This window comes from Pseudonaja textilis, chromosome 6 (genome assembly GCF_049901715.1).
Source record: "Pseudonaja textilis isolate UNSWEBS1 chromosome 6, rPseTex1.2, whole genome shotgun sequence".
NCBI lineage: Eukaryota > Metazoa > Chordata > Lepidosauria > Squamata > Elapidae > Pseudonaja > Pseudonaja textilis.
Window position 1 is genome coordinate 49456510 of NC_141995.1, and position 13078 is coordinate 49469587.

At 42.6% G+C, this 13078-nt stretch overlaps 2 protein-coding genes across 3 annotated transcripts in view; one reads left to right on the forward strand and one right to left on the reverse strand.

Annotated features, from left to right (window-relative positions):
* The window catches only part of RFC1 (replication factor C subunit 1), a 40494-nt gene extending 39568 nt beyond the window's left edge, over positions 1-926 (forward strand). Inside the window, 1 exon segment of the mRNA XM_087936822.1 lies at positions 471-926. Coding sequence (XP_087792948.1) covers positions 471-551 — 81 coding nt within the window. The 3' untranslated portion in view covers positions 552-926.
* WDR19 (WD repeat domain 19) overlaps positions 919-13078 on the reverse strand; it is a 42748-nt gene continuing 30588 nt past the window's right edge. The window contains exons 30-36 of one of the 2 annotated variants that reach the window (XM_026699845.2): positions 8799-8895; positions 7935-8059; positions 7279-7360; positions 5910-6060; positions 4767-4896; positions 3328-3404; positions 919-2207 (exon numbers count right to left, since the gene is read on the reverse strand). In XM_026699845.2, the coding sequence (XP_026555630.2) occupies positions 2096-2207; positions 3328-3404; positions 4767-4896; positions 5910-6060; positions 7279-7360; positions 7935-8059; positions 8799-8895 (774 nt within the window). In that variant the 3' untranslated portion in view covers positions 919-2095. Of the gene's footprint in view, positions 2208-3327; positions 3405-4755; positions 4897-5909; positions 6061-7278; positions 7361-7934; positions 8060-8798; positions 8896-13078 lie in introns of both variants that reach the window. The other variant, XM_087936820.1, reaches the window with a different exon arrangement.

Consider the following 13078-nt stretch of genomic DNA (forward strand, 5'->3'; position numbering starts at 1 on the left):
CCTTCGGCAGCGCATTTAAACATGCAAATTCACAGGCGGTCCTCCGCAAAGGACCACGTGCTTAGAGACCTGTTTGAACTTACAGCAGCGCTAAACCAAATGGGCCTTGCGAACCGTTCCTCAAAGTTCCAGCCGCCATAGCATAGAAATGTTTTTACCGTTGACTTAAAGACCGATCTGTACAATGTTTTTGAATAGGTTTTTGGTTCTAGAATAGTCATGGTTTATTCTCCCCACCACCTTTTTAATTGTTGTCTTCCCCCCCTCATATTTTGCTTGCATTTTACTTCCATGCCTTGTGATTTGCTAGTTGTTTGGAAAAGTTAGGCGTATAGTAGGGTGTCCTTTTGGGGTTTTTTTTTTTAAGTAAATAGGTGGAAGGGTTTGCAACCGAAAAGTGGATTAGTGAGTTTAGCTAGAGGCACTGTGATTCGGTTTACATTTTTAAAAAAATGTTTTCTTTTTGACAGAAAAAGACCAAACCTGCCAAGCCACCAAAAGCAGAAAGAAAGGAAGAAAGGAAAAAAGGAAAATCAAAGAAAAAGAGCTAAATAAAATTGTCTATGCAAGCTTACTATTGGACTGTGGGCACAGTAAATGGTTGGGCAAACCAGTTGCCTTGTTAACACTGCACAGCAACGGCAGATATATATAGATCCGTCTTTTTTGCAGAAAAAGAGGCAAACAGAATTTATATTGTTCAATTTCTGTAAATACAGCAAGAGGCTCAGCTCTCTGGGAGAAAAAGAGTCCAAGCTGCTAGTGCTTCCCTTCACAAAGCTTTTTTTCTTTTTAAAGAAAGGCTCATTATGTTGCTACCCATGTATATAACAGATAATGAACAAACCCTAATCAGTTATTCTTTTTTGTATATGAAAGTGCAGCACCGTGTAAAAGTTGCAATAAAACTAGTTTCATATTTTTAACCAGTTTTTATTTTTATTTTAAATGCATTGCACGTTGGAAGCTGATCTCTAGCAGTTGCTTGCACAAGTGACTGAATTCGGTGACTACCTGACCAGCAGAGTCAACGGGGGTATCCAGATTTACTTAACAACGGTGTCACAAACTTATCAACTTAATAACCGTGGCAAGACGGGTGTTAGGATTCCAGCAATCGCTCTAATGAAATCATGAACCACGAGCCAAACTTCAAAAAACATCAAAGGATTCATTAGAGGCGACATACTGGCACTGCCCTGTATGAAGCCAATTTATGGCCTGCATCATTTCCAGTCCCCTGTGACCCTGTTCCCCCGGTATGTCATAAATCAGATTCTCCAATTGAGCACGTTCAAGGGCTGGGTGTCATCAATCACGTTCTCCAATTCAATATATTCCCGGGCAAAAACTGGTAGCTTAGTTACAATCTTTTAAAGATAAAGAGTTGGAATGTACTTTCACTTCCCATCCTTTTTTATGGCAACTACTAAAACAGGCATAGGAATGTTTTATGAGTTGACAAAGGATGGTAAAATGGGGCAAACTCAATAAATGTCTCACTGAACAACAGAAATTTGGGGCTCCGTTGTAGTCGTAAGTCGAGGGCTGCCTGTGTTCGTCGTCGTTTACTTGAAGTAACTTGCACGGCATCTTGAGCCGCACCATTTCGCTAAGGACCGGCTTGGTTTGTTAAACTTGAGTTGCTCCATTTTAGATCGAAGAGGAGCTGTCAGTGCTCATTTTTCAACCGTACAGCGCATCCTTGCAGAGTGGGGAGTCGGTGCCCTCGATCACGCCCCGATGTCTCATCTTCACTCCTTTGGAGCTACACATTAAGCGTACAGGATTGCGATTTACGTGACTGCCAATGTATCGGCACAAGGGGTCCCAAGCAGAAAAATCAGTGGGCAGAATTGGCGGTATCGTGGAAGAGGGCCCAGCACACAACCCATGTCCTTCCACACACACAACACATTGTGGAAAGCAAGCAAAAGAATCTTGGTTGCGTAGAAGAAGCAAAACAATTTGGGAGGTAAGTGTATGGAGGTGAGCGCACATGAGAGAATAGGCCAGTTACTGTTTTAGATACAAACAAATGAAGGTCCTTTAATATTCTAAACATGAAAACGAAGATTGGGCCACTTGATTGAAATTATTGCTCCACTTCTGGCTTCAGGTACGGTGTGCAATCAGCTGTTCTGCTTAGGCTGGCGGCCTCGACTTTTTCTGAACACATGGGACATGCGCCTTCGCTCTGCAACAAACTGTTGAAAGAAGACACTTTCACTACCTCCCACAATGAGCATCATCCATGCAGGTTGCAAAACATTATACTGGCATCTGGGTTTGCTGTCTGCCTCTCTGTCAACAGATTCACTTCAGTGTCTTAAAATGGATGATGATTTATGTTTCTCCAGTTGATAGAAAAGGAATAAAATTGGCAGAGTGCAAATCTACCAATTTATTATTATTAGTCAAAATAACCAGAGGCTAGATGTCCCAAAACATTAATTATGTCCATGTTTTTCAACAATCTAGACATTTTTAAAATACAGAGAGAGGACTGGGAGAATGTCAAATAGAAAGAGAATATATACTTTGTCACTAATTTGACATATCATACAATATTTTGGCAGGCCATACAATATTTTTGGTACAGTCAATGTACTGTCTAACATTAGAACATTAGAAATGTCCAGACAGATTCATAGACGAGATCAGACACCTCTGTGTGTAGGTACAGACACACACAAAGCAAACTCGGTTTATTTATGATTTGTGAAAAAAATTATAGCAAAGGTTTGCACATTTCAACAACTTAAATCGAAGCAGGTGTTAATTTTAGGGAGAAAGGTTTTTCCCCCATTTAAATTTATCTGCCAATTACAATATTTCTAAAAGTATCATCTCTCTACTGATAGCAGACGTTATCCCAGATACTCAAGGAAAATAACGTTCAGCAAAAAAAGTAAGAGGTCTATGTAGTTATTTGCCTATGCAAATTGGTTTAAAGTCAGAGCGATATTTCCTAACTAAAAATTATTATGTGATCCTAATCAATCATCACTTAATAAATAAAATCTCAAACACAGATGGATATATGCTGTCAGATCAGTCCTAATGCAACCAATGGGACATTTTTGTAATGGAGCTTCTGGGAAAAATTGGTTCTGCAAACACAAACAGCAAAAAAAAAACCCTTTTCTTTGGCTGCTTATTGGCTGAAATAAATGATTTAGGAAGATGAAAAAAAGTATGTGAAAATGGTCAACAGCCAGATAATATGAGCAGGACTGATTTCGACTTGGTAGAAATCTGAATTTTGTGGCAGGAAAACGTTCTTGGCATATAATTAATCAGAGAGTGAAAAAGGTTGCAACTCACATTTTGAACTCTGAGCAGAGCGCCGGGAACTCACAACGAGGGCACAGAGTCCAGTCATCTCTGACCATATGTCGTCCCTAGAAGAATTGCAAGGGGGCGCCGCGTCAGGTTTCATTGGGAAGGGAAGTTAAGTGCCTTGCTTGGAAGTAATTACAGGTAATCCTCAACTTACAATAATTCATTTAGTCACCAAAGGTGTAACAGCACTGAAACAACTGACTTATGAATCCTTTTTCACGCTTATGACCGTTGCTGCATCCCTGTGGTCACATGATTTACATTTGTATGCTTGCCAACTGGTTCATGTTTATGACGGTCGCTGTGTCCCCGGGGAGGGGGGGGTGTCACGTGATCCCCTTTTGCGACCTTCCGACAAGCAAAGCCAACGGGGGAAGCCAGATTCACTTAACGACTTAACGACAGTGGCTACTGACTTAATAACGGCAGCACTTCTCTTAACAAATGTGGGCAAGAAAAGTCATAAAATGGGGCCCAACTCCCTTGACAAATGTCTCACTTAGCAACAGAAATTCTGGGCTCGATTGCGGTCGTTGAAGACTGCCTGTATATTATCTATCTATCTATCTATCTATCTATCTATCTATCATCTATCTAATCTATCTCTATTAATTTAATTTATTTATTTTATTCATTTATTTATTTTATTTATATTGCCACCTATTTGCCCATGGCGACTCGAGGCAGCTTATTCAATGGAAAACCATATTTAAAACAAAAAATAAAAAAACCAATAAAAACTAACAACATGAATCAAATAAATTATTAAGTACAATAGAACAAAATCTGGAATAAATAAATAAATCACCCCCCCACCAACTCCCACCCCCCACCCTGAGGACAGCAGATCACACTAACCACCTGATGGGCTCCATCCCACTCTGGGCCACCCAGGCCCGCTGGCAGAACCAGCTCTTCAGCGCCTTCTGGAAGGGCGTTAGAGAAGGGGCCATTCCAGTCTCTGGGGGGATGATGTTCCAGAGAGACGGAGCCACCATGGAGAAGGCCCTTCCTTCTGGGTCCCACCAGGTGTATCTCCTTCAGGGATGGGACCCACAACATTCCCTGCTTCCCTGCTCTGATGGGTCGGGTAGATGTGACTGGTAAGAGAAGGTCCCTCAGATAACCTGGTCCCCAGCCATGAAGGGCTTTAAAGGTAACAACCAGCACCTTGAATTGCACCCGGAAGCAAAATCGGCAACCAATGCAGCTCCTGTAGGAGAGGTGACACGTGTGCACCTTGGGGTCTGCACAAAACCATGCGGGCCGCTGCATTTTGCACCGATTTCCATGAGACCTTGAGGCTTTTTGAAGCACAAAGCTCAGATTCCCAATGCAAAGGGGTGGCCCTCGGAGGCTCAGCTTCAGGAGCGGAAAGGCGGGAAAATCCGAGCCCTGGGAGTTGCTCACCATGGACTCACCGTCGCAATGCAGTAGGGGAGGTTGTTCTTACAGCCTGGGCATAGAAGCTCACATTCGGGGAGCATGAAGTCACAATACGGGCACGGCGTGGTGGGTTCGTCCCCTTCCCCTTCGGAGCTGTCCGGCCGCCTGATAGCAAAATAAGAAGCCCATTAAGATCGATTTTTTTAAAAAAACTTCTCAGTTGCTTTCCTTGCCTAAAAATTATATTCTGTGCTCCAGTATAGTCACGTCGCAAGAATTTCCGTTAAGGTTCTTGGCCCTCCGATCTATTTTCAATTTGATTAGAGCCGCGGTGGCGCAGTGGTCAGAATGCAGGACTGCTGCTAATTCTGGTGCATGCGGGGCTTCCAGCAGTTTGGCAGTTCGAATCTCACCAGGCTCAAGGTTGACTCAGCCTTCCGAGGTGGGTAAAATGAGGACCCAAAATTGTTGGGGGCCAGAGGCTGACTCTGTAAACCGCTCTGAGGGGGCTGTAAAGCACTGTGAAGCGATATGTAAGTCTTAAGTGCTATTGTTATTGATTGTTGGGAGGGGTTATCTCCTTGCTCCATATTTTGCTAGCTAAAACAAATCTAGCTAGTTTTAACAAAACAAATCTAGCTTCTTTCAGACTCAATAAGCTCACATAGGAATGTGGGGAAACATCAATGCTCTGCTGATTGGTCTGGGAGCAACCTCACTGTTGGCTTATCAGATTCAGTAAACCTCAAGGTGCACTTGACTTGGTGGTACATGTTCCTGGCGTTTTTCGGCTAATTCACCACTGCCTTCTTCCAACAGATCTACAAGCCAAGGATTGACCACCATTCAGTCAGAGCTGAAGAAGCCTCTTGAATGAGAAGCAAAACGTCTTCAAAGGAAAACAAGAAAGTCCAGTGTTGCCTCTTCAAAAAGGCACCTTTTGGGACAGCTGCCATGATTCACTTAACTGTGAAAGGTCGCAACATGGGGCAAAAATTCACTTAACAAATGTCTCGCTTAGCAACAGAAACACTCGCCACAATTGTGCCTGTAATTCAAGGACCACCTATGTTCACAGGATAACAGACTAAATCAGCATAGACAAGATTGTCATAAGAGTCCAGTTATGCACCAATGCCTTCCTAAACCTTGGTTAGACAGAATAACCATAAGCTCACCGGACGAGTGTTTCAATTCTCCTTTTGTATTTCGGGTCAATTTTATTCCGATATTCTGGTCTCATCAGCATGGCAGCAAAAGCAAAGGCTGATTTTTTCAGTCCTGCTCGGTGACATTCAATTACCGTTGAGGTCAGGATGGGCACAATATCTGAAAGTAAAACAACAGACATCAATCACCCTGCAAAGACATTTTACAGTTTAGCTACTCATTGTCAATTGGCAGTCAAAACTATCTAGATTGCACAAGAGTTGTTGCTGATAAAATGTAACCTCCCAGAATTTGAAGAACAAGAGACCATCTAAAGGTGATAGCCAAAGAGGTAACACCATAGCAACGATATCAGTAGCGCACGGGACAATTTCAAATCACCAATCAATGCATTGATGCAAGACCTTATGGTGGTCCAATGGCAACTGGCGGAGAGGGCAGCAGAGTTGAACAATGGGGAGGAACATGGGCCAGTCCAGGAATCTGGGAAGGACTCGGATGAGGGTCCTGCGTCTGATGCAGAGATGGGGCCAGGGCCATCTGGGAGTTACGTGCTGACTCCAGAGCTTCCAGAATCTGACAGCAGCGAGGCAGAGGAACAGGGGGAGCCTGTTCCCAGTGTGCGCATGTGCAGAGCGGCCAGAAGGCAAGAATAGTTAAGACAAAAAGGGCAACTCAGGAGTAAAACTTGGAGGTGATTGGCCCTCCCATAAGACATAGAGGAGGAGCAAAGGGACAGGAACCTTTGCAGGAAGCAACTTTGTTCGTACTGGTCAGTTTGAAACCTGAAGCTCGGTATCGAATTTGTGTTCCACTTTAGCCTCATATAACTAATTGGACATTTAGTCATTGGTAGCATTTCAAGGAAGATAAAGGTGCGAGCTTATCAGACTTATCTGGAAGGAATTTGGCAGACTTCCGTGGGACTATTTACAAACTGTTTCAGACTCATTACAGGCTGTGAATGACTAAAATTCACAGCCATTGCAATAAAGAAAAAAGGGTTTTGGGACGAACGTGTATTTGTTAGTGTCTCCATAAGCCTTGATCAGAACAGCCCTATTCAGCAATCTCTACATGATACAGGCAATAATTAAATTTTAATCTATTTATAGCAAAGTCTAGATAACTTGAAAAAAAATCTCTTTTACCTCTACTGTAAATTGTTACACTTCCAAAATAAAATAAAAACAAAGAAAAGGATGAAGATGATATAGATCACGTTATCAAGGAAATGAGTATGACAGAATAGGAATCATATTTACCAGTATAACACAATAATTTTAATAAAAGTTGCCATGCTTAACTCTTTAACGAAGCAGAAAATATCCCCGAATCCCTCAAAAGGGACAGATTTCTGGTTTGGGTAACACTTACGAGATGGAAACTTGCTAATATTATTAGCAACACGAATGAGCATACGTGCTCCTTTCATGTGGTCCCCGCGTTTAACATGAATCTGAAATATACATGGGAATCAGGCATTATTGGTAATATTTAGGAGCCATCCATAGTAAACAAGGAAAACAGCAGATGATCATTAAAGGATTGGTTGAGCTTTGTGGCTATTTACAGAATTTTATAATGATTTTCTTTGCTACAAGTCTTTGAATTGATCATTCCTCCACCTTATAGTAATACAGGTAGTCCTCAGCTTACGATCACAATTGAGCCCAACATTTCTGTTGTTAAGTGAGGCATTTGTTAAGTGAGTTTTGTCTCATTTCACAACCGTTCTTGCCACCGTTGTTTAATGTATCACTGCAACTGTTAAGTTACTCAACTAGGTTATGGAATGAATCTGGCTTCCCCAATGGCTTTGCTTGTCAGGTGGTCGCAAAAGGAGACCACATGATCCAAGTGCATTGCAACGGTCATAAATACATACCAGTTGCCAAGCCTCTGAATTTTGATCATGTGACCATGGGGAATGCTGCAATGGTCGTAAGTCTGAGAAATGATACATTTGCATTAAATTTCACTAGTTTGGATTTAATCTTTCTCTATTAATACGTACATGAAAAAGTAGTTACCTTTACTAAAATGTAACTGTGTAGAATCATCAGGTTTGTAGCCATCTCTGAGGGTATTTTAATTTTCTGTACTTTTAATTCTAAATACATACTGAAGAGAACATCGTGGGCTTTTCGATAATGCCCTTTTTAAAAGAAAAACAAAACCAAAAAAAGAAAGAAAACCAAAGCAATTAAATTTCAGTAAAATGGTTAGGCTCTTCTCAAACCCTTTCAGATCAAGCTAAGTGCTAAAATTTAGTTACTGATTTGTCAGTAAGACATTACAACCACAATGCTTTATCATCAAATTCGCTTTAAGCTGGGTGCGTGAATCTAAAACGTTAAATTCCAGTAACAAAGTGGGAAAATCAGCTTAAATTTAATGGTGTGTGGGATGCCGACAGCATGTGAAAATTCAGTAGTCAAAAAAATGGATTCATCTTCTAGTTATGTTACTTCTCCAAATGAGACCTGCTGAGCATTTATGAGGTTAAACTAACTATTTGGTTTAATCGAGAGCAATGCTGTCATACAAAACGTGGTTTGAGCAGGGGTGGCAACTTTTAAGACCTGTGGACTTGGTTTCCCAGAATTCTCCAGGCAGCCATGCTGGCCGAGGAATTCTGGGAGTTGAAGTCCACAGGTCTTAAAGTTGCCAAGGTTAGACACCCTTGGCCTTGAATAAAAGCAAGGGAAAACACAGCCAGCACTCTTAATAAACAGGAGAGGAAACACTGAAAAATAAACTCAACCTTTAATGCATTATTTCAAGTTTCACAATGGAGAGACAATGTTCCTGTGTCCCTCTTCTTTCATGTGTGACCTTCTGTGTTGTATTGGTCAGATTTGCCGTCCAGAAATGAACCACCCAAAGGGCCATACCTGCGCACTGTTCTTCTCGAGCGATGATGATCGCTGTCCGAGCAGCTTCTCGGTATTGCTTTAATGCCATGTAGAGTCGAAAGAGATATTTGGCTTCCTTCAGAACAAAAAGAGAGAGTTGCATCTCAGAGTATGCCAAATTCCTCCTATCTTCCGGCTGGATTTTCGGAAGGGTTTGTAAAATAAACCGCTTGCATATGTTCTGGCTTAAGTGCAGTGAGCAATGGCGCCATACGACGTTTTAGCTTTTAAAAACCATCGATGGCTCTACAATATGCGCATAGGGCAGCCACGACATGTGGTTTTGTAATCTGCCAAAAAGGAAACATCGTAAATTTAATAAAATATTTGTGGGGTCCTTGGTGCTGAGCTTGGTAATTTTCTTGCAGACGTTTCATTACCAATCTAGGTAACGTCATCCGTGCCTAGAAGGGGGGGAGGGGTCTGCTCTCATTTTATGGTCTTATTTGAACAGTTGATCTAAATGTTTTTGTGGTCCTACTTCGCAAGGATAGAGTTCCCTATTTAATTTAGAGCTGTAACAGACTCCTGCAAGTCTGATTGCGGTCTGCCTTCTCCTTTTCCATATATCCCTGTGATGCTTCCAAATAGTATCTTTGTTTTCTGGGACTGTTTCAAAGAATGTTTGACCCCTCCTTGGTCAGATATGAGAGATTCCATTCTACAGCATATAATAAACGTATTTGCATTTGCAGAGGGGCAGAGTATAAGATTTGGCTCACATACTATTTGTTGTTTGTATAAGAGGGTGAGAGACAGGTAACTTGGTTCATACACTGCTCAAAAAAATAAAGGGAACACAAAAATAAGGCATCCCAGATCTGAATGAATGAAATATTCTTATTAAATACTTTGTTCATTACATAGTTGAATGTGCTGACAACAAAATCACACAAAAATTATCCATGGAAATCAAATTTAGCAACCCATGGAGGTCTGGATTTGGAGTTACACTCAAAATTAAAGTGGAGAAAAAACACTACACAGGCTGATCCAACGTTGATGTAATGTCCTTAAAACAAGTCAAAATGAGGCTCAGTCGTGGGTGTGGCCTCCACGTGCCTGTATGACCTCCCTACAACACCTGGGCATGCTCCTGATGAGATGGCGGATGGTCTTCTGAGGGATCTCCTCCCACACTTGGACTAAAGCATCCCCCAACTCCTGGACAGTCTATGGTGCTACATGGCATTGGTGGATGGAGCGAGACATGATGTCTCAGATGTGCTCAATTGGATTCAGGTCTGGGGAATGGGAGGGCCAGTCCAGAGCATCAATGCCTTCGTCTTGCAGGAACTGCTGACATACTCCAGCCACCTGAGGTTGTCTTGCATTGTCTTGCATTAGGAGGAACCCAGGGCCAACCGCACCAGCATATGGTTTCAAAAGGGGTCTGAGGATCTCATCTCGGTACCTAATGGCAGTCAGACTACCTCTGGCGAGTACATGGAGGGCTGTGCGGCCCCCTAAAGAAATGCCACCCCACACCATTACTGACTCACTGACAAACCGGTCACGCTGGAGGAAGTTGCAGGCAGCAGAACCTTCTCCATGGCATCTCCAGACCCTGTCACGTCTGTCACATGTGCTCAGTGTGAGCCTGCTTTCATCTGTGAAGAGCACAGGGTGCCAGTGGTGAATGTGCCAATCTTGGTGTTCTCTGGCAAATGCCAAAAGTCCTGCACAATGTTGGACTGTAAGCACAACCCCCACCTGTGGATGTTGGGCCCTCATACCACCCTCATGAAGTCTGTTTCTGACCATTTGAGCAGCCACATGCACATTTGTGGCCCACTGGAGGTCATTTTGCAGGGCTCTGGCAGTGTTCCTCCTGTCTCTCTTTGCACAAAGGCGGAGGTAGCGGTCCTGATGCTGGGTTGTTGTCCTCCTACGGCCTCCTCCATGACTCCTGATGTACTGGCCTGTCTCCTGGTAGCGCCTCCATGCTCTGGACACTATGCTGACAGACACAGCAAACCTTCTTGCCGCAGCTCTCATTGATGTGCCATCCTGGATGAGCTACTTGTGTGGGTTGTAGACTCCATCTCATTCTATCACTAGAGTGAAAGCACTGCCAGCATTCAAAAGTGACCAAACCATCAGCTAGAAAGCACAGGAACTGAGAAGTGGTTTATGGTCACCACCTGCAGAACCACTCCTTTATTGGGAGATGCCTTGCTAACTGCCTCTGCTTTCCACCTCTTGTCTATTCCATTTGCACAAAGCAATCAGTGTTGCTACCTAAGTGGACAGTTTGATTTCACAGAAGTGTGATTGACTTGGAGTTACATTGTGCTGTTTAAGTGTTCCCTTTATTTTTTTTGAGCAGTGTATATAAAATGACATGTCCCTTATTTGCAGCCAGAATTTGAAAACCAACTTTTAATACGGCCCAGTACGTGAGTAAAATGGTTTGGCTGAGATCGGCATACGTGGGACCAATTGGGGTAGATTGTAGGGGTGATACTGAAATATAAGTTTGTCCTGTTTATCAATATATCAAACTATTGCACTTTATTCCAATTTCATTTTAAATTGTTTTTATAGGGTTTTATTCATAATTTGTTCTTGGAATTCTGTACTTTGATACGGCCTATGGGCTAGTCAATAAACTGAACTGAACTGTTTGGCAAAGCGCTGGTTCTTGCATATTTTTGTTAAGTTCATCTCCCTTAGTCTCTACAGCTAACTGAACTAACCGTGATCTAAAAAAAATATTGCTGTGAAAGTGACTTGACAATAGCCCAGTTCCAGCTTAATAAAGCCCCTTTAAAAAGCATCAGGCTTTGGATTCAGGCCTTTGTCTACCATTTGTGTCAAATGAGGGTAGCACATTTGGAAGGAAGGCAGGCAGTGGATCTACAGCACATAGGCAAAGGGACGCAGCATTAAAACTTCTTTCAAACACGAACAACTATCACGGTTTAGAACAATTTGAATAAAAATACTCACAGAAACAGACTACAGAAGTTACAGTAAAGCAATTGGAAAAACAAAATGAGGTTTGGGTAAGAAAACAAAACAACTGGTAGAAAATAAATAAACAAAAAGATACAATGACTAGGATTAAATAAGATAACACAATGCAGCCTTCAAAAATAGTTGCTTGTTTGGCAGGCCTGCACTGGAAAGAGGACTACGACATTTGTCTGTGGATCATGTCATAATTTGAACCAAATTCAATGTTACAGGTAGTCTTCAACTTACGACCACAATCAAGCCCCAAATTTCTGTTGCTAAGTGAGGCATTTGTTAAGCGAGTTTTGCTCCATTTTATGATCTTTCTTGCCACAGTTGTTAAATGGATCACTGCAGTTGATAAGTTACTGACCTGGTTATTAAGTGGACCTGGCTTCTACAATGACCTGTCTGGTCAATGACCTGTCTGGTCAGAAGGTCTCAAAAAAGGATCCACTTGACCGACATAGCAATGGTCACAAGTATGAGCCCATTGCCAAGCATCTGAATTTTGATCACCTGATCACAGGGATGCTACAAAGATTGTAACTGTGAAAACAGTCGTAAGTCACTTTTTTCAGTACCGTTATAACCTTGAGCAGTCTCTAAATGAACTGTTGTAAGTTGAGGATCACCTGTATTCCTGTATGGTATATAAGAGGGTGTGATTTATTTTTAAAAAGCCACAGTTGTGTCTTTATATCAGAGATGTCCTGTGATGACCCGGGGTGTGGCACAAAGGCAACACAGTCAGATAATCAATAAGAGTCCCTTTATTAGCTCCAACTTTGCCCCCAATGTCCAGGTTACCTTCTGGGCTGGAGAAAAACACTCCCAGGAACAGCCTTGGGGTGCAGAGAATTAAGTCCAAACAAGCCAAACTGAAGTAATTAGTTTGGCAGGGCAGGATCAAGAATTCCAGACTTGAAGGCACGGCAAAACTCACATGTTTGGGAAGGCGCCAGGAACACAGATAAGCCACGACACCACAAGATAAAACCACTTTTTCTCCCAGCAGCCTGCCGCACGCAACCTGCCTTTCTTATAAACTGTCTTACCAGCTGCAGCTAATGAAGGCAATCAGGGCCCTTTCCTCCCCCGTAAGCCATGCAATTCACATTGCTCCCTTCTCCATTCCTCCCTGCGTGCTCTAGGATGAGGAGGGGGTAGGCCTGGATCTTCCTCTGAACTCCCTCTCCCTTATTCTACTTCTCCCCTGCTCTGTCCAGCCGGACTTTGCCCTTCCACAGCCTCCTCCACAGCCAACGGAGCCACACTCCCACCCCCTGTCAGCTGTATGG